Raw genomic sequence first — 22,590 nt, 5'->3', positions numbered from 1 at the left:
CCACATGGAGAGGCCTTGGAAGATGACAACTGGTGGTGGGGAGGGGCTGGGGGGAGGGGGTGTGCAGAATGCCGAGGTGCACCGAAGCACCAGACATGTGAGTAAAGAAGTGACCTTGAAAGGGGATCCTCTGGCCCAGCCATGCCTGCTGGTGGCAGGTGGATCAGAGATGAACCACCTGGACAAGTCCTCCCTGAATTCCTGACCTACAAAATTATGAACAATGCAAAAATGGTGATTTTAAGCCACTAAGTATCGCAGTAGTTCACCAGGCGGCAAGAGCTGACCAGGACATGGGGCAAGAAGGGGTTTCTTGAAGCTGAGCAGAATCCAAGTTATAAACAATCAAACAAAATGTCACAGGATAGAATACCATGGAACAGAACTGCCAAATAGGCATCAATACAAGTGAAAAGATCTAAAACATCTATTTTTAAATTTATGTGGATCCTCAACGTAATGGGACTTGTTATGGGGAGAAAGGGATGGGTGAGGTACAGTGGAGAGGAAGACAATACTCAAGAACACTGGAAAGAACAAAACAGAGGCACCACATTCATCCTGTCATTCACTGGCTAAACTCAAGAGACTACTGTGCTCAGTTCTGGGTTTTACAACTAAGGAGAATCTGGAGAATCCTAAGGAATTCAAAGATGAATAAAGAGATCGGAGGAAAAAAAAAACCCATGAGGAAAGGTAATGTACCTGCACCCTTCTGAAGGAAGGGATTTAAGTAAAACCTAGTAGTAACATTGAAGGACCTATTATTTGAATAACACTGAAGGACCTGTTATTTTCTAATCTAGAGAGATTAAACTAAAAGATAAGAGTGTTTACAATAAACAAATATGAAAAATGGTGAATACAGTTAAAGACAGAACAGGTTATTAGAGCACACCAAAGACTGTCTTCTTGAAATCTGCTAGAAAAATCTGTAGCTGCTCAGGAAAGGCAGGATGTGATTCTGTCCAAATTTGACAGAACTTCAAGGTTTCTTCGAGGATGACTCTCTGACTTTATGACCTAATGACTGCTCCTACTGCTAATACCAAAAGTGCTCATAATACTGATAATACTACTAAACAGCTATTTGCCACACACTATGATAGATACATTACCAATATCACTTAAGCTTTGGGACAATACTGCCTATTAGGTATTATTATCCTCATTTTATAGATGAAGAAGTACTGGTTAGCAAGATGAAGTAATACATGCCCAGGATTAATGCGGCATAATAAGGAATAAATACATTTGGTCTTTGCCCCTGGTTCCTGGCTAGAGCTTTCTGAGTAACAGGAGTGTCTTTGTTGTGCTAATGAGATGACTCAAGGTTGGCCGTGCATATAACTTCAGGATAGGGCTGGTTACCAGAACAATTTACCATCTGATTAGAGGGTTGGAACTTGGAGCCAGACATCTGGGGAGGTAGGGCGGGGCTGGAGACTGAGTTCAATCACATGGCCAATGAGTCAGTCAATCATGGATACATAACAAAATCCCAATAAAAACTCTGGACATCAAACTTGAGGGAGATTCCTCACCGATGAACACAGTGATGTGCCAGGAGGGTGATGTGCCCTGACTCCATGGAGAGAGGGCATGGAAGCTCTGCACTCCCTCTGAGACCTAGCCCTAAGTGTACCCCTTATAATAAACTGTAATTGTAAGTATAGTGCTTTTCTTCATTTTGTTAAGTCTTTTTAGCAAATTACTGAACCTGAAAGGGGTGATGGGAATCCCCAAGTTTGTAGCAGGCTGGTCAGAAGTGCGTGTGTCCTGGAGACACCACTTGCATCTGGCATCTGAAGTAGGGCAGTCTTGTAGACAACTGACCCCTTAACCTGCAGGTTCTGACATTAACTCCAGATGGTTAGTGTCAGACCTGGATTATAATCTACTCAGTTGGTATACACGAGTTAGGGCTGAAAGAGAACAGCTAGTGAGATATGAAGTGCTAGAGCCAGGACTCAAACCCAGGTCTGCCTGACTCAGAGTATTTCTAATTCAAAGATAAGAGTCTAATTCAAACCTTTCGATTTTTCATTTTAAAATGAAATGGTATATAATTCATGAAGGTTTCAGTATCTGTACTAACTTACAAGAAAAATTACATCAGCTTGAAAACTGAAAAATCCATTTACGCAATTAAAGTCCCAAGTCATTGCCGGTAGACACAGTTAACACAAATATCAACACAGGAGCAGCTATGATACAGCATCGCACATGGATGGCAAAGTATTAATATGAAGAGAACTGAGGACCCAAAGTAAAAGCCACCTTCGGTACTTTTGAAGTTTGAGATTGTTTCTAAATCCCTCACTAGTACTTAGGCTTTTTAACAATTTTAAAAAATAGTTAAGTGTAGGTATATGGACATGCTTCCAGTATAAAACCTTAAAAACCTATCTTTAACCTTCAGATACAGTGAAAAAGAGACTGGTTCTTGTCTCCTATAAGCTTGAGAGAATCCATAGGACATAAATTCTGATAACACTTTGTGGTCAAAAGTGTATGTTACAAGGGTTCTCTGCTAACAAGACAATTTTCTATGCACCAACACAGAAAAAAATCTTACAGAATCCAAGCAATAATGTTATACTGGTTTTTTTTGTTTTTTTTTTTTTTTACTATAGCTTACATAAAAGCTTTCTAAGGTTTTATTCCAACTTCTGAACCAAAAAGGGATTTCCCAAACTTACTCTTCCTTTACTAGGATGTATATAAATTATATTGTTTGTAAATGCTGTAAGTTTTTAGACTCATCTGTTTTATATTCTTCTTTCTTACCTGGTCTGTTAGTGGCTGCCATAATAAAAACCTGCTGACGTGTTTCCAGACCATCCATCTCTGTAAGTAGCTGATTTACCACCCGGACACTTGCCCCTGTCTAAAAACAAATAAATACAGCTACATCAGCTCCCAATAAAAGAAAAATACATCACCGTTTCTTTTTTCCATGCAAAATAATACATTTGCTAACTTGAATGAAAGCTTTTGTCAAAAGATATAACAATTATTTCCTGAGAAGTCACTATATCTAAGCACTGTGCAAAACATGTTCTCATCAGTGTGCTTCCCCAGCAATCCTGCTATCATCCACAATTCAGGTGAGGAAACTGAGGCTTAGAGAGGCTATTTGTCCAAGGTCTCAAAGCTACATAAGGGTAGAAATGAAATTCAATCTCAGGTTTAGCTGACCCCACAGTCTTAAGCCTCTGAGCTATTCAAAGATCTAAGAGCTGAGAATTATATTCAATATCCTGTGATAAACCATAATGGAAATGAATATGAAAAAGAATATATATGTGTCTAACTGAATCAATTCGCTGTACGGTAGAAATTAACACATTGTAAATCAATTATGCTTCAATAAAATAAATTTTAAAAAAGATCTAATAGCCACAATGAATTTCCCTTTGGGCAAATCTAGACTCAGCTTTTGAATGCCAGATCAGACTCCCCAGGATACTGGATATTGCAGAGCTTTCAGCTGGGACACTGAGGCCTTTTCGCTTTTCCTTGAAGCATGCAGTACAAGGTTGAACTACCTCAGGGCAATATCTAAGACGTTCAGGGAGTTGGTGAATAGAGGGATGTTTATCCTTTAAATGCAGAAATTTTTAAAATGTACAATATAGGAAATGAGAAAAGTGGTGCTGTGTTTTTGTCATTAATTGCCTTTCTTCAACATACATTTTATGTACAGAGGTGGTAATGAGTTTAACATACTGATTTCCCCAGAAAAAAAATTTGGTGCACCTTATTATCACCCCTTGGAGACACAGTATTAACTGTTAGGAGATTAAAAGAATTATAATCAGGACTCAAAATATAAAGAAATACTGGTTTTAAAAAAACAAAAAAACAAAAAAACCCCAAAACACTGTCCTACCTAGGCAAGACAAAAACCTCACAATCAATTCAGGAAAAGGCTGATAGACTTTACTATATATAAAATTTTATATAATAAAAAAAGGTAAGTGATAAAACTGGGAAAAATAGTATCAACACACATAATCGGACAATAGACTAATTTCCATCACATATAAAAAGCGCTTATAAATTAACAACAAAAAAAGGGGAAGACGGGACTTCCCTGGTGGTCCAGTGGTTAAGACTTTGCCTTCCAATGCAGGGGGTGTGGGTTCAATCCCTGGTGCGGGAGCTAAGATCCCACATGCCTTGGGGCCAAAAACCAAAACATGAAACAGAAGCAATACTGTAACAAATTCAATAAACTGAGACGTTAAAAATGGTCATCAAAAAAAAAAAAATCTTAAAAAAAGGGGGGGGAACATTTCATTTTCAGTGTATGTGCTGCCAAAGTGAACACAGAAAAACATTTCAACAGCAAAAGGGTCAGAGACATGAATACTAAAATTTAACATCATGTTTTGCCAATAAGATTGAGAAAAATAAAAAGATGGGTATTACCCATTGTTGAAAAAGGTGTAGAAAATGGTTATTTTTAGTTGGTAGATGTATGTAACTGGTAGTTTTTGCGAAGAAATGACTGTGTTAGCTTTCAAAATATTTGTATACATCTTCTACCCAGAAATTCTACTTCCAAAACTCTCACATATTCCCACATGTGCACAAAAATATGTGATAAGAATGTTTAATACAGTTGTGTTTATAAGGGAAACAACTAGAAACAATGTAAATGTCCAAAACAGGGGAATTGTTGAATTAATTCTTCCCTATCCAGACTGTGGAATATTTATTCAATAGTTACAAAATAAGTTATTAAGTACATGGGTAAAGTGTCAGATAGAATGACGACATTTATATAAAAAAATAAGTTTAAATCATACATGTTTTTAAGCTTATAGAAAAAGTTCTAGGCCACAAATGCAAAACACTAAACTGTCAGCAGAAGTAACCTCCAAGAAGAGTAACAGGGGAGAGAATTGGAAGAAAGACTTGACTCTTTATTCTTGTATTTACTTGCATTTTTCACAAGCATGTATTCATGAATAACTTGCATCATTAAAAAAAGAATACGTTTAATTTTAAAATATTTTCAGAATCCCCTTCAGGTGAAAATGTTAAAGCAAAACACGTATCTGATTAGAGAGATGTGTGGTAGCTGACAGCCGAGAGAGATAACCTAGAAGTTAGAAATGTAGTTCATAAGAATGCAGACTTCTCTGAGGGCAAGTTGACTGGATATACCTCCTAATTTAAATTACCACTTGATAACAGAGAGATGCAAACCAATGAAATGGGCTATCAATGAACAAAGGGTTTAATTCACAGCAAAAGGGAATAAAAAGGAGTAAAATCCAGAGCATACCATGCCCCCACCAGCTGGATATAGTGTGTAGGATTTTGCTCTGGATCCCACATTAGATTTTGGAACGTGACGGCCAGCAGGAGAACCCGGGAAGGATCTCTGCCCTGGCCACTGACATCACTATCAGAGATAAGACTGTAATAAGGATTTTCTGTGATATTGCTGACTGCTGGGGGAGGAAACAAAATTGCTATGATATGAAGCACACTTATCCTAGTCAAGTTTTGTTTTTCAACTTCTGAATGCTGGGAATTTTAAGCAAAACAAGGCACCTAATAAATGTTTCACAACCCAAGAACACACACAGAGTAACTATGTGAAAACGAATCACATAAGAAATATAATCATTTCCTCAATCATCTTGTAATAAATGTACTTACTACACAGTCTTTGCTATCCTCTTCAAAAGGTTATATATATATATTTTAAATATATTCTTTATATTATGCTTCACTATGATTCAAACAGTATTCCTGATAACTGTTTTCCAGGCAATCACTGTACCAAAATTTCTAAGAATGGTGACTCAGTGTAGTAATGCAAGTGGTCTTTAATGCACACCAATTTATATTTTCCCCAGATAGAAATGGTGCTGTGTCTTAAAGCATATCATCTGACCCTACTTTGAGTGCATGATGTCTTAAATTATATTTTCTCCAAGAACTCTGAAGAGAATCATACGATTACAAGGCAGGCTATCCAAAACTAATAATCATTTCCATTCCCCAAAACTCATTTGTGTGAATCAGATATGTGCAACCAAAATAATACACAGAAAGAAAAATGGATACAGAGGCTAATAAAAATACAATTGTTATCCCTAGGCCCTGTTTTCAAATTACTAGGTTTCTTTACTTAAAGAGTCTCAGTGTTCTCAATGAATGACTTTGTAAGAACTATTTGAACTTTATGTAACTTTGTAAGAACTTACAAAAGGTTTATGGTGCTTTAAAAAAAATCTGTAATCACTAAACTATGATACCTACCTCTCGGGCTGATCTTCGAGGACATAAGGCATCCACTTCATCAAAGAATATCACGCAGGGTGCTGAATTCTTGGCTCGCTGAAAAACCTGTCGCACAGCGCGCTCGCTTTCACCAACATACTAGCCATATACAGAAAGGAAATAAAATGTAGAGATGTTTCAACTTTGGAGTTTGGGTCAAATTATAGTAGTGCTAGTTTTAAATGACATTTATATGTCAGAGTCCAAAAAGTATTAGGTCAAAAATAGCCAGTTATATGTGGTTCAACTTAATAAGATTAGCTATTACTTAAGCTTATTATAAATTTCCTCATTTATAAAATGAAGACTAAATAGAATGAAAGGTCTCCTCTAGCTCAAAAAAATTCCACAATTTTATGGTATTTTAGAACGGATCAAAGCTTTATGCATATAAAATACCCAGCAGTAATTTTCATTAATTCAACAGTATTTTAAATGTGAACAAGACAATTTACTGTTCTACTGCCATTTCTACACAAGTCATCTTGCTAAAGGAAGAGCTAACGGTCATACAACATCAGAGGAGGCAAACTGAGCCAGTTAGACATCTACCAGGTTTCATAATGCATAATGTATGGTAAAATCAAAATACAAAGCAATTCACAAGCAGCTATAACATTAGGACTAATTAATATAAACAGTTATATGTAAAAATACAGCTTTACTTTCAGCTAAGCACAAGAAATTGTTGTTGTAAAATTTCAAATTAGTTAACTAAGAAAAGCTTTGTTTCTCATAATACTGCTAAATAAGACAATCTGAAAATGTCTTTACGGTGCCAATTATATCATAAGGTTATCTTTTATGTTCTTTTATGACTATATGGTCATAATAAAGTAATTAAGGCACAGAATACATCACAGATGACAATGATTAAAGTATTTTTATTTTCTATTTGAGTAGAACAACTTTTCCTCAGATCTGTCCTGTAACTTTTCTTTGTACTTTTGCTTATTCTGCTTCTCTCACTTGAACTGCTTCTCCAGCCTACCTCTAAAACAGCTCTTGCATTCTAGATCAAGATCACTAATCTTTCTTCCCACCACCCTCTCTGCTTTGGTCTTACAGCACTTCCTACTATTATAACTTCTGAGCTATTCTACCTTCACTATATTACATCATAAAGTCCTTGGAAAGCAGAAGTCATAACAGTTTCAAATTTTTCTCTGATCATAACATCCTGCTCAGTGTACAAATACAGACCTATTTAGTTTCCTGAAAAATCTAAATCAGCAAAAATTATATTTGGAATGCTGAAAAGACATTCAGGAGATATTTTCAAAGATATCAGTGGGTTGGGACAGAGTTTCAAACAGGGATGAAAGAGAAGAATCAATACAGCTGGCAAAGGGACTTTGGATATAGCTAACCAAATTGACTAAGTAAAAGGAAATTTAATTTAGGGGAAGGTAAACCTAAAGTTTCAAAAGGACAGATTAAAATCAATTCATCTTAAGAAAGGTAACAATGATTAAAATTCCCACTACCTTGGCCTTTAAGAACTATTTCAAGTAAGGATCCTATACTTATTGTTTCTAATTCCTTATTTGCCATCAGTTTTCAACCATTATAATCTGGCTTTTGCAAACATAATTATTGAAAATATTTTCCCTAAAGTCACTAGTGACATTCTAATTGCTAAACCCAGAGTCCTACTTTCAATTTCTTTTCTATTGTTTGGTTACATTGACAGGTGGAAAAAATGATCTTCCCTAGGTTTTCAGGCTTAGAAAGTCTTGGGCGTCCTCCGCCTTCGGAACGGTCTCCTTTGCCAGCTTTTCCTTCCCTGGCCCATAAATGTTGGTGTCTTCCAAGGTTCTGTCAGAGACCACCTTACAACACTACTCGACCTTTCCCATTCCCTAGGTTTTAGGTGCCATTTAGATGGATACTTACTCCCAAATCTCTTCAGAGCTCCAGACTCACATTTCCTATCGTTTGCTGAATCCCTCCAAATGGCTCTTTAAATCTAAAACGTCCTAGAGCAAACTCATTTTCTAACCCCAAGATGTCTATCTTCCTCATTAGATCACTTAATCTCTCAGAGTCATTCTGGACTCTTCCACAGAACTCTTCCCACATTTACCTCTAAAAAACAAACCAGATGACAATGAGATAAAATTTCATACTCATCAGACTGGCAAAAACTTAAGTAACTTTCATTCACTGCTGGTGAAAGTAAAACTCAATAACAACCACTTTAGGAAAAAAGTGGGCAATACTTAATATTTTTGAAAGTATGTACTGTATAAGATACAGCAATTCTACTGTTGAGTACATACCCTAGGGTGAAAATACCTCACAAATATGTGTAAGGATATATGTATATAATGTTCAACCTAAGCGTGAATCAAGAAAAAAACTGATGTTTTTAAGGGACTTCCCTGGTGGCACAGTGGTTAAGACTCCACGCTCCCAGTGCAGGGGGCCTGGGTTCGATCCCTGGTCAGGGAACTAGATCCCACATGTATGCTGCAACTAAGAGTTCGCATGCCACAACTAAGGAGCCGGCGAGCAGCAACTAAGGAGCCCACCTGCCACACTAACATCTGGTGCAACCAAATAAATAAGTAAATATTTTTTTTTAAAAAAAGAAAAAAACTGATTTTTTAAAAAGTGTGGTTATACTCATTCAATGGACTACTGCACAGAGAATTAATAACTAGAGGTAAATATATCACCACAGATAAATATTATAAATATAATGTTCAACAAAAATAACAATAAAATCAAGTTACAAAAGAACACATACCATTTATATAAAGTGGCTTTGTTTTTGCTTTACCATTTATAAAAGGAGCTCCAAACATACAATAAAGTAGATATAATAGTTTAATAAACCCCAGACATATCCATCACCCTGCTTCATTATTATCAGCTCAATTCATGATCAACCTTGCTTCATCTATATTCTGTCCACTTTTCTTTCTACTTGATATTTTGATGGAAAGCCCAGACATAACTTTATTTGTAAATATTTCACTGTCTCTAAAAGATAATTTTTTGTTTTGTTTTGTTTTGTTTTTTGCAGTACACGGGTGTCTCACTGTTGTGGCCTCTCCCGTTGCAGAGCACAGGCTCCGGATGCGCAGGCTCAGCGGCCATGGCTCACAGGCCCAGCCGCTCCGCGGCATGTGAGATCCTCCCAGACCGGGGCACGAACCCGTGTCCCCTGCATTGGTAGGCGGACACTCAACCACTGCGCCACCAGGGAAGCCCAAAGATAATGTTTTTTAAAAAAAATATATTTAAAAAATCCCATCGTTTATAAATTTATTTATTTATGGCTGTGTTGGGTCTTCGTTGCTATGTGCAGGCTTTCTCTAGTTGCGGCGAGCGGGGGCTACTCTTCGTTGTGGTGCGTGGGCTTCTCATTGCAGCGGCTTCTCTTGTTGCAGAGCACAGGTCTAGGCGCGTGGGCTGCAGTAGTTGTGGCACGTGGGCTCAGTAGTTGTGGCTCACAGGCTCTAGAGTGCAGGCTCAGTAGTTGTGGCACACGGGGCTTAGTTGCTCTGTGGCACATGGGATCTTCCCTGATCAGGGCTCGCATCTGTGTCCCCTGCATTGGCAGGCGGATTCTTAACCACTGAGCCACCAGGGAAGTCCAAAGATAATGGTTTTAACATAACTACATCATTATCACACTTAAAAGTTATTTTCTTAATATAAAATGTCCAGTAGATGCTCACATTTCCAATTCTCATAAACTTATTTTTTGAAACGTGTAAAATAATACATGTTATTTAGGGATAAATATATAACATATACAGTAAATGTAGAAAGAAGTGTACAGAATTAATAAACACCAAATTCAGGATTATAGTAAATTCTATGGGAAAGAGAATGGAGGACATGATTAGGAAAGGTTTGCAGGGGGCTTCGAGTATATATTGGGTTTTTTTTTTAAGGCTGGATGTTAGCTACATGGAGGGGTCATTATATTACTCTTTATAACTTCTTATATGCTTGAAATATTTCATAGTAAAATTTTAAAAATATTACACTCTTAAAAAAAAAGTTACACTCTGTTAGCTCTCTAATATTCTAAAGGTAACATTTTGACTCCAGCTTGGTATGAAGGCCCTGCACTGCCTGGCTATTATTTCTTTTCCAGCCTCACCCTTCACCTCCCATCAATCCCTTCCCCTCAGCGCTTATTTTGAATACCTCCTCCACTAGAAAGCCAAAATGAAGTGTAAGAAGAGTAAAAATAAAAGTACAAATCCTTATTTTAGGAGCAAAGTAACATATTTAATAGGAAACAAAAAAAATTAGAGGGGGGATAAATTGAAAAAGCCTTTTAAAACAAATGATACCACTTTCATTTCTTCTTTGTTTGAATATTATTGAATGGCATTTTACTCTTCATAGGCATAAACAAGAAATAAGAAATTCAAAGTCTCTTAAATTTAAGATATAAGCTGCTTAAATGCAGAAAGAAGTTATTATATAGTAGTTTAGTGATTTCTTCCCCCCTAAGTATTTTTATTTATTAATCCTTAACTCATTTGAGCTATACAACAACAGGACAAGGAAAGCAGATCAAATGTCAGCTCCACTATCCCCAAGCTGTTGAACATTGGCCAAGTTATATGACCCCTCCAAACTTAAGTTTCCTCATCTGTGAATCAGAGAAAACAACAATTTGTATCTCACAGGGTGTTGAAGAATAATATATATAAAGGGCTTGACAAATTCAGAGTTAACACTTTAAATGTTGACTATTTTGATTATTTCCATTTTGCTGGTGAGAAAACTTAGGCTCAGAGGTTAACAGACTTAATTAAGAAAGCATTTATACACAGTAAGTAGTACAGCAGAGCAAAGCTCAATCTCTTCACTCCTATTGCAGTGATTTTACCAAAAAACCCGACTGTTTCAATGATCTGAGGACCCTGTAATTTGAATGACCATTACTTTTCCTAATCAAAAATAATGGCTAATGCCACAACAACTTACCATATTTAGTAACTCAGGCCCCTTGACAGATATAAAATTTAACCCAGACTCATTTGCAACAGCCTAGTAAGAGAAAAAAGACACAAGACAAACATATAATAAAATAACAATAATTTGTGATAATGCAAGGACTTTTTGTGGTTTATACTCTAGTTCCCCCTTTTTATAGCTGCCTCTTTCTCATTAGAAGGAGAGGAGACAAATGGGAATAAAAAGAAAATCAAAGGAAGTAAATGTGAACCTAAAACTTTCCACAGACTAGAAATCAGATGGAAATGACCTGAAACATTTATGTAAATGTTTTGTTTACATAAACACGGTATATGTAAGTATATTTGTAGCCCTAGCTTAGAATCCTAGTGAAATCATAATCTCTGTATAAACAAATGCCGTGCCCAATGAAAGCAATCATTCATTCATTCATTCATAAACCAGAAGTCAAAAGCATCGGTATCAGTCTTTACAGTATTTACAGGTTATTTTGTTTAATAAATAAAGATTAAACTGCATGGCTGAAAGCCAAAGAGAATAACAAAGGAGAAATATATGGTTATATGTGTAGAAGAATACAAAAATTACACTGAGAATGTAGAGATGAAATCCGAATAAAATCACTCACAACTTCAAAATGATCAGGGAATAAAGTTCTTTCCTATTCTTAGAACCTGATATCTGAGCTCAAGATTTATGTTCAACACATTCCTCAGCATCTCCCCTTGGATTTTTTTTTTCTTTTTTTCATTTCCCATTTGGAGCTCATAGGATTTTCAAATCTATCGTTTCCAAAGCAGGACTCCTGAATTTCTCCCAACTCTCCCCAAATCCCACACCCCAAACTCTTTTTCTCCCTAACCCAGTAAATATATTTTCTAAGCGAAAACCACAGCGTCTCCCCTTGATCTCTTGTCTTGTCAGGTCAGCCAATCCATCTGTAAGTTCTATTAGCTCTAATGCTAAAATGTAGGTGAGTCTGATACTTCCTATTTCTCCACTATACCACAACCCTCATCCAGACCAGCATCACCTATTGTCTGGACATGCAAAAAAACCCAAACCAAACCAAACCAAAAAACCCCTAACTGGCTTCCTCTCTCTCTTGCTTTCCTCCAATCCATTCTCCACTTAACTCAAAAATGTAAATGAGGGAGGGAGGGATAAATTGGGAGATTGGGGCTGACGTATACACACTACTATATATAAAATAGATAACTAATAAGAACCTGCTGTATAGCACAGGGAACTCTACTCAATACTCTGTAATGGCCTATATGGGAAAAAGAATCTAAAAAAAAAAAGAGTGGATATATATATATGTATAACTGATTCACTTTGCTGTACACCTGAAACACAACACTGTAAATCAACTATAATCCAATAAGATTTTTTCAAAATGTAAGTGAGATCATATAGTTTTACTATGTTTCTCATTTATTTTCAAGTACAAATTGAAATATTCACCATGGCTTGCAAGCCTATATTTTGCAACATGACAGTTTCTTCTTAGTCCAGCCACTAGATCTTTCTCTGGTTCTCTAATTCACCAAGCCCTTTCCCACTTCAGGGGTTTTGCAACTGCTGTTCCCTCTATCTGGAAGACTCTTCCCCTTCTTTCCCTGCCTCTTCACGTGGCTATCTAGTCCTTCAGGACTCTGTTAAATATCACCATCTCCTGAATACCAAACCTAAAATAGCCACAACAGTTTGTTTATTTCCATCATAACTTAGCTGAATCTGCAACTTTTTTGTTTTGTTTACTGCCTGCCTCTTTAAAACAGACAATAAATTCCATTAGAGTAGGTGTCATGTTCACTAGTTTATCCCTAGCACCTTGCACAAGTTCTGGCAAAGTGTATGTAGCTCAACAAATACTGGTTGAACAAATGAATGCAGGCAGGCGCTGCCAGGCAAAAACTGCTCAACATGTAGCTTATCCACATCTCGAAATCTCTGTCTTTCCGGCTGCCAATTTCTTAGCTTTCCTACCTCTCACGCTCTAAGTAGAGTCAGGATACACATCTAATAAAGCATGACTCATCTACATTAGGTTTTCAACATCCATATGCGAGATAACTAAGATTTCACCCATTAAAACACCCAACAGAGTTCCTGAAATTATCAGAAATCTTTTGTCTTCTATTGATAAATGAAATACAGTGAATATAATTTAATTTTTTCATGGATATCATCATGAATCTTGTACTCAGTGTTAGGAGCTGTTTGCTTCCATACAATGTAGTTGCAGATGACTAAATGATTTTTACTGTTCTCTTTCCAGTTTCCTTCTTATTAGTCACCAATTTTCAGTGTGTTGGCCCCCAGCAATCACATGACTTTATTTGATGCTATTTATATAGTATGTGCTAGTGCTTAGAAATTTTTCACTATGTTACTGTTATCATGAGTAAACAAAACAACCAAGGTCATCCAAAATCTTAACTTTATAACCAATTCTAGGTTGCCGGGTTCTGACTGATAAGTGGTTCCATAACTTTACTCCAGTAACACTTTGCTTCTGCCATTCCAGGACATTTTCTATTACTTCTAGGTTCTAGGGCATGTAGTCATGAATCTCTTGAAAAATCTAATAAAAGTGTGAACTCTCTCCCTAGAAAAAATACATATACTCATAATATACTGCCTGGGCTCATGGATCCAGTGAGCTGTTGAAGTCCATCCATGGAGTCCTAGGTAAGATTCCCTGCTCTAAATGGTCAGATACCAGAAATCTGACTGAACAGAGAGGGACCAAAATGTTGGCAATTTGGGGAGGTGGGGGGTGGGAAGAAGAGGAAAAATTTGATCTATGACGCCTTAACATTATTTAGGGATTTCAAATGATCTAAGCTACCTCCTTCTGCTGTGAGCAGAACTAGTCAAAGGCAGATATACCTAAAAAACAAACAAACATTACAAGGCACTCAGGCAAGGGAACTGCATCCACCCAGTGAATTCACATATTAGCTTGCAGGACCTTCTTTCTGGCTACGGTTTTCTAAAACTGTTGTGAAAAAACATAGACCAGCAACCGTGGTGTTCTCCTTTCCCTCCTTTGTTCCCAAACTCCTTTACAGCAATGCCTTGTAAGAGTACTGAAAGCATTAAGCAAGGAAATTTAGTAATATAAGTAAAAATAAGTTTTAAAAAATTTACATGTATATTATATATGTATATATATACATGGGCAAATGGCACTGTGGATATTTGGTATTTACTGAGGAGCCACAGATTATTCGGCTGCTGTGAAACTTATTAAAAATGCCATTAATTTTGGTTTCTTATTTACAAGTAATCCAAATTTTTTTTTTTTTTTTTGCGGTACGTGGGCCTCTCACTGTTGTGGCCTCTCCCGTTGCGGAGCACAGGCTCCGGATGCGCAGGCTCAGAGGCCATGGCTCACGGGCCCAGCTGCTCCGCGGCACGTGGGATCCTCCCGGACCAGGGCACAAACCCATGTCCCTGCATTGGCAGGCGGACTCTCAACCACTGCACTACCAGGGAAGCCCAATTACAGAGCATCTTTATGGCAGGCATTAAAAATACCGATGTGTATCTGTATATACTGACATGGGAAGATGTTCAAGAAATATTGATAAGTGAGAAACGCATGTTTAAAAACCTTATAGTTGTAAATTTACGTATAAAAGTTATTCATATTATCTTGATATATATGTACAAAAGAACATCTGGAAGGACTAACAACAAAATGAAACAGTGGTTACTAGTAGGCAATAGTGAGAGGATTATAAGTAATGCTTTTCCCTTTTGCTTATCTATATTTTCCATTGTAAAAAACTAATTTTTCAAAGTAACATTTGTAATAAGGAACGTAGAGGAAAATACTTAACTTATAAATAATAACTATATCAAAGCAGGAAACAAGGTCAGCTACAAACTACAACTATGCAATAATGTGCATTAAAAACTTAGAATATAATACACAGAAAACATGAAAACTTCTGTGTTAAAATCGATGGGGTTATGGTAGATTGAAAATTTTCTTTTCCAAATTTTCAGTGATATACCTTGTGTAATTAAAATAAAAGTGGGAACCTTTCCTGAAGAAAATTGTCAGTCTTTCCAAAATGAAATTCTAATAGAAAATATGCAAAAATATCTCACTGTAACATTTAAAGTTAAATTCATGTTATCCTAACTGATAGTAAGAAATAAAATACATGCAGATGAATTATTCCATACCTTTGCCAGCAGAGTTTTCCCACAGCCAGGGGGACCAGCAAGGAGGACTCCAGCTGGAGTCACCAACCCAAGAGCTTTGAACTGATCTGGGTTACGTACTGGTGCCTGGAAAAAACAATCCCAACGTCAATCTGTTACAAATGTCCACTTTCTACTGCATATTCAAATAATCTCTAGATGCCTATTTTCAACACTGATTGGGAGGCCTGAAGATAAGAACAGTGCCTGGCACAGAGTGCTTACCTCTGTTTCAAGCATGAGGTAAGTGGTGATAAATTTAAAATCCATGCTCTTGAAAAATTCATACTTAAATGTAAGTTCTGAAAACATTTTAGATACAGTATTTCAACATTTTAAACTCAATTTTTAGAAAACGTATCTAGATTTCTAGGTTATAAAGATTTTAAGCAATGGCCCCCTTTAAGAAATCAGAAGCAGCAGTACTCTATGTAACCAAAAGCAAGAGACACCTGTTCACTATCATCTCCACGTATTTTCTCTTTCAATAGTTACACACCTCTAAACGGATCATACATCATTAATGAACCACGAAATGATCAGGGAAGTGGAAGAGTAAGAGTAAATGAAAATCCAAAGTTTCATGGGCATTAAGACGGTTTTGACCCTTATGAGCATGATCAAGTTCAGAAAGTATTTCTCAAATAATTTATTCTCGGTTAAAACCTAAAATACTTTCTTTTCTTTTCTTCTTTAAACTCACTGCCATAGAATTCAAGCACAACCAAAAGAAAAAATCTAAAGCAGATCTCAGAAGAATGAAAAACCATCATTGGGGGCTTAATAATAATACAACAGATAAAAGAAAACATATAGGTAAGCCAATTTAGACATACAACCTAGTACACACACATGGTCGTTTACCCATCACACACGCCAACAACAGTTAGCGGCAGATATACCTACCAATATTGCCATGGTGAGCTCCTCTCTAATGTCTTCCAGGGCACCAATATCTGCCCATGTCACATTAGGGACAGTGACAAAACCTTCCCTTTTAGCAGAGGGTTGGACAGAGGATAGAGCAACAATGAAATCATTCAACTCAAGGCACAGCCCTTGCAGCTGCTCCTCTGAGAGGGGATCTCGGTTCCTCAGCAACCCCAAGAGCCTTTGCAATTCATCCTGAAAGGGAACAAATGAGGGGGAAAAAATGAAAAACCACAAAGTTTGTTGAAAACGTTATTGTTTGTACTTTAAAAAATTATTACTGCAATATTTCTGTAAACTACACGAACTTCTATGCATTATAATAATTTTCTCCATTGACATAGGTCATTTATTTTGCTCCAAATGGATCATTTGATTTAGTCAAGCAAAGATACATCGACTATCATCAAATATAGAAGAATGATTTTTATTTACTCTACTAGGGCTAGCTATAGCAAACATAAGCAGTTGGCAAATATTCATTTCAACGATCATGTTATTTCCATTCTTCATTTACAAATATTCATGAAACAGCTGAATTTTGATGAAATTAAAACAAAGTTACTCTGGTGGCAGTTTAATTTCATAATATGGCTCCTTGATAGTTTATCAACTAAACAGAAAGCAGGCAATTTTCCTAGTACGGGTGAATCTTGAACTTCAAAGGCAGATTTCTTGCTTTGCGAGGAATATGAAAGAACAGGTGTAGAAAGTAACTCTGAATAATTCAACTTATAAAAGCCTAATTTATATGCAATATTATAAAAGGAATGAGTTTACTATTATTTTTAACAGATATCATTGTGGTTCCAAATGAGTACGGAACAAACAAACGATTTGAAAACAAAAGACCTGGATCTAAGTTCCTGCTCTGGAAAGTAGAGGCCGTGTGGCCTCGGGCAAGTCACAATCTCTTAAGCTTAGTTTCTTTGATTATGAAATGGGAAAAGTAATGATATTTACTTAACAAAGTTATATGAAGCAAGTTATATAACATGTAAAAGCGCCCTGTGCCAGCTATAAAATGCTATATAAATGTTATACTGAGTTTTCATGACTCACAAAACTCAAAATTTTAACAGATCTTGGATAATAAATGTCCCTCTCACGTTCTCAGCACTGTCCTCCAGCACCATTTGCAGCTAGGGACAAGGATATGGTTGCATCAGCGGACTATCTTTTAGTATATCAAACCAAAAGGTAACCTGGAAATATAACAAAATGCCAATGTTCTCATAAGAGTTGGAAAACATTTTCTGTAAAGAATTAGAGTAAACACCAAAGGCTTTATGGGCCATGCGGTCTCTGCTGTATGGACGTCTATGCGAATTCTGCTGTGAAGTGTGAAACTAGAAAAAGACTCCGTGTCAATAAAGGAGCATGGGGACCTCCCTGGTGGCACAGTGGTTAAGACTCCACACTTCAATGCAGGGGGCCCAGGTTGGATCCTGGTCAGGGAACTAGATCCCACATGCCTGCCACAATTAAGAGTTCGCATGCCACAACTGAGGAGCCCGCGAGCCGCAACTAAGACCTGGCGCAACCAAAAAGAAAAAAAAAAGTATTAAAAAATAAAATAAAAAATAAAGGAGCATGGCTGTGCTCCAATATAACTTTAATTTACAAAAACAGGCAGTGAGCAGGTGGGCCATAGTTTGCCAACACCTGCTGTAGATTTCATAATCATTATTGTAAAAGGAATTTATTCAGAATCAACTGAAAAAAGTAAAACAACTTGTACTTTTGAAATTATAGACACTCTGGGTATAACTGATAATTACTCTAAAGATACAATGCCAATGAAACAGAAACTCATAAACCTCAACTATATTGACACTTGCCTGCTTGTAAGATAACACATAGTAAAGATGTTTAAATGACAGTTTAAGGTACCCGTAGAGAAAGCACCTGTGTTTCAGAAGTGGGTTCAGTTCCGATCCTTTCTTCCTGGCCTCCTTCAGAGGGCAAACCTTCAGGCTCAGGATTCTTCTTCTGCTGCTCCTGCAGCTTCATTAAGACCCTGTTGACTGCACACATGGCTGCCTCTCGGCAGAGTGCCATCAGGTCAGCACCAACGAAGCCCGGCGTTAGGTGTGCTAAGTGACGAAAATGAAAAGTTTCGGGAAGTCGTAGTTTTCTGCACAAAGTTTGAAGTATTCTGTAGAAAAGACAAGGAAAAGAAATTCAGATTCCTAACCTACTAGTAAAACCAAGTCACGGAATATATTTATTTGAAGCCTTTCCTCTCTGTCAATGGTATCATGACAGGTAATAAGATCAAATAGCTCACTCATTCAGCAAATGCTAAACTGCTATAATATATCCCACCTTATTCCAATAGGGTTAATGTATACACATATCTGCTTTTTTGGAAACTGTGTTAAATTCTGTGAAGAATAAAAAATTGGTTTTTAAAAAATATTCTGCCTTTAAGAATTTTACAATATTACAGAGGAAATAAGACAAATGATTTATGAGGATATAAGGTAAATTCTACTTTTAGAATAGTTTAAATGGACATCTGCCAGCAATAAAAAAGTCTCTAAACTCAAAATCAACCATTAATTTTATTCATCATTAAAAGTTATGCTGATACAAACTTTAATATCCAATTTTATATTAGGACAGTTATTTCTCCAACTTCATCTTTATTTACTGCTCATCCTTTGTACTGTATGTGTGAAAAATTTTGCTCAACTGAACTGGCAACATGGTATGTGTCAATGAAATATGGACTCTGGATAATTATTATTATTAAAGGAATATCTTAAACAATTTCTGGTAAGATTTACTGAATAAAACTTAAAAGCAGTAAAGATATTCAGGACAAAAGGTCTGATGCCAGGGACTTCCCTGGTGGTCCAGTGGTTAAGAATCCATCTTGCAATGCAGGGGACGCCAGTTCGATCCCTGGTCAGGGAACTAAGATCCCACATGCCGTGGGGCAACTAAGCCCGTGAGCCACAACTACTGAGCCCATGCACCACAACTAGAGAGCCCACATGCCGCAACTACATAGCCCACGCACCACAACCAGAGAGAAGCCTATGCGCCACAGCTAAAGAGAAGCCCGCACGCTGCAATGAAAGATCCCACATGCCACAATTAAGACCCAAGGCAGCCAAAAAAAAAAAAAAAAAAAAAAACAGGTCTGACGCCAGACCACTTGAGTCTGAATGCCAGCTCTGCCACTCTCTGTTATTTCATTTTTGTGCTCGTTTTTCCATTTGTTAAATATATATTACAGTAGCACTTAATAGTAGGGATGTTAAGTGAATACATGCAAAGCTCCTAGAACAGTGACTGAGCCACAAGAAGTGCCCAATAAATGTTCGTTATTACTTACATATTGTGCTATTATAAATTAACTTGGACAAGAAAATATATTTTGAAATTTCCAAATTTGTAGGAGACTAATATTTTCAAGTGTCAAGTTACTGGAGAATAAGTTACTATACAAATGTCACTTGGGATCATGTAAGTGAATAGAATAGAAGCAGATAAACATTTCTGACAAATGAAAAATAATTCACTTTGATACTGTAAACAATAGGGGGGCTTCCCTGGTGGCGCAGTGGTTGAGAATCTGCCTGCTAATGCAGAGGACACGGGTTCGAGCTCTGGTCTGGGAAGATCCCACATGCCGTGGAGCAACTAGGCCCGTGAGCCACAACTACGGAGCCTGCGCGTCTGGAGCCTGTGCTCCACAACAAGAGAGGCCACGACAGTGAGAGGCCCGCGTACCGCGATGAAGAGTGGCCCCCGCTTGCCCCAACTAGAGAAAGCCCTCGCACAGAAACGAAGACCCAACACAGCAAAATTAATTAATTAATTAATAAACTCCTACCCCCAACATCTTCTTTAAAAAAAAAAAACAAAAAAACAATAGGAGCCGAGAAGAAGTCCCATTATAGAACTACTTCCTAAAGATACAGATCTGGGGCTCCCCTGGTGCCGCAGTGGTTGAGAGTCCGCCTGCCGATGCAGAGGACATGGGTTCCTGCCTTGGTCCGGGAAGATCCCACATGCCGCGGAGCGGCTGGGCCCGTGAGCCATGGCCACTGAGCCTGCGCGTCCGGAGCCTGTGCTCCGCAACAGGAGAGGCCACAACAGTGAGAAGCCAGATCTGATTTGCTGCTATGCATAAGAATACTAAGAAATTTAGAATGTTAAGAAAACTAGCTAAGACAAAATAAATATCATCCTTTTTTCAGTTACAGTCTACTCCTGAAAAAATGTAATTTTGGTCATCATACTATGGAAACTCCCAGGAGGAGAAAATAACCATTAAGAGATTTCCAGTTTCAACATGGTTGAGTAAAAGTGTTTCAGTAATATTTCCTCCCCACCCCACCTCCAAAACAAAAACAAACAAACAAAACAAGAACAACGAACAGGAACACACACTCCAAGGTCACAGAACCCAGGAACTTATCTGTACTCTACTCCCTCCCCCCAGACCCCCCCACCCTACCCTGGAAGTACGGCAAAGAATTTGCAACAAGAGGATCAGTCTTTATCTCCGTGAGGTCTTTAAAAAGCTATCAACACTTGTCTTAGGCTATAGGCTTCAGTATGGCTCTATAATAAAGACAGGTATCTACACTGATATGAGATATTGAAGGAAACAGATATTTGTGGAGGGGGTGGTGCTGATATATGCATATTTTACTACCAAAGAAGAGAAGGGCCACCCAACATGGGTCTCTCCGTGTCAGCTCTAGCTGGTGCCCTAAGAACTACAAATCCCTATGAAGATTCAAGTATTAGGAATTCCCAGAATAAAAACTCAGGTTTAATAATATATTTGACTGTAAATGGGATGAGTTTTAACTAATTTTTAAAAAATAAACCTTTTGTTTTATAAAGTTTTAGATTTATAGAATTAGTGCAAAGATAGTTCAGAGAACTCTGTACACCTCATACACCTCTCCTGTCGTTAAGGAAAATTTTCAGGATTACTGGCCCAGTATTTTGTAGAATGTCCTTCAACTGGGATTGGTCTGATATTTTTGTCATGGTTAGACTAGGGTAAAGCATTTTTGGGAAGAAGACCACAGAGGTAAAGTGTCATTCTCATCATATCGTTATCAAGGATACATACTGTCAACACGACTTATTGTTGTAGATGTGAACCTTGACTACCAGGTTTGAGACAGTGTTTGAAAGGGTTTTCACTTTGAAGTTACTCTTCCCTCCCTTTCCATACTACACTCTCTGGAAGTAAGACACTTATGCCTGGCTCACATTTAAGAAATAGGAAGCTATACTACACCTCCTTAAGGGCAATGCAACCACATAAATTATTTGAAACTCTTTTGCAGTGGTATATACATATACTATATGCTCAATACATGTTTGCTCAATAAATACAAACAACTTAAATACTAAATAATATTATTTTGCTATGGGTATAAACATGTTAGTAAAGAAACCTGAATGGTTGAGTAACTAAAGATTACATATGTGAGAATGCAATGAGCATACCTATAGATGACACTGAATACAATAGCTGAAGAAGAAAATGCCAATGAATCAAAAGCTGAAGTCACATTAATCACTGGGAAGCTGAAGTCACATTAATCACTGGGAAGAAGGTAAGGATGACCTGTTCCTTCAAAATGCTTTCTCCTGTCAAAAGTGTCTTCTGATCACTTTTATGTCCTGCATTCGTGAAGTCTCCTGTCCTTCATCTCTTCCCTTCTCCACTGTCCCCATAACTATCCTTTCACTACATACCACTTTCTCTAAAAGCCACTGGCGATCGTGTACAGCAATTTAGTGTCATTAACTTAAGCCGAAAGTCATTATAAATACGGTATTTCAGGGCTTCCCTGGTGGCGCAGTGATTAAGAATCCAAGAAGCCACCACAATTAGAAGCCCGCGCACTGTAATGGAGAGTAGCCCCTGCTCACCACAACTAGAAAAAGTCTGCACGCAGCAACGAAGACACAACTCAGCTAAAAAAAAAAAAAAAAAATTACAGTACTTCAGCACATTACTAGATTTTCTTTACTCCACTGCCTGAACAGTGCCTCCCGAGATATTTCTGTTACTGAGAATATTGGTGGATGTTTCTTTGCTCTATGGACATTCAACCCCAATTACTAGGAAAGGTTGGTCCTAGAGCAAACAGACAGCTTTCAACTCTGGCTACCATTTAATTATTTGCCAGGGAA

General features: G+C 37.4%; 1 protein-coding gene across 3 annotated transcripts in view; it reads right to left on the bottom strand.

Annotated features, from left to right (window-relative positions):
- Positions 1 to 22,590, bottom strand: part of NVL (nuclear VCP like) — a gene marked incomplete at its 5' end in the record, with an annotated part of 79,421 nt that overhangs the window by 30,800 nt on the left and 26,031 nt on the right. For all 3 annotated transcript variants that reach the window (XM_079696826.1, XM_079696827.1, XM_079696828.1), the window contains 6 exons: positions 2,791 to 2,890; positions 6,286 to 6,405; positions 11,266 to 11,328; positions 15,463 to 15,567; positions 16,387 to 16,605; positions 18,319 to 18,568. In XM_079696826.1, coding sequence (XP_079552952.1) covers positions 2,791 to 2,890; positions 6,286 to 6,405; positions 11,266 to 11,328; positions 15,463 to 15,567; positions 16,387 to 16,605; positions 18,319 to 18,568 — 857 coding nt within the window. The remainder of the gene's footprint in view (positions 1 to 2,790; positions 2,891 to 6,285; positions 6,406 to 11,265; positions 11,329 to 15,462; positions 15,568 to 16,386; positions 16,606 to 18,318; positions 18,569 to 22,590) is intronic.

This window comes from Hyperoodon ampullatus (genome assembly GCF_949752795.1).
Source record: "Hyperoodon ampullatus genome assembly, chromosome: 2".
NCBI classification, from domain to species: Eukaryota; Metazoa; Chordata; class Mammalia; order Artiodactyla; family Ziphiidae; genus Hyperoodon; species Hyperoodon ampullatus.
Note: the sequence above shows the minus strand (reverse complement) of the source record. Positions and strands in the feature narration are given on the sequence as shown.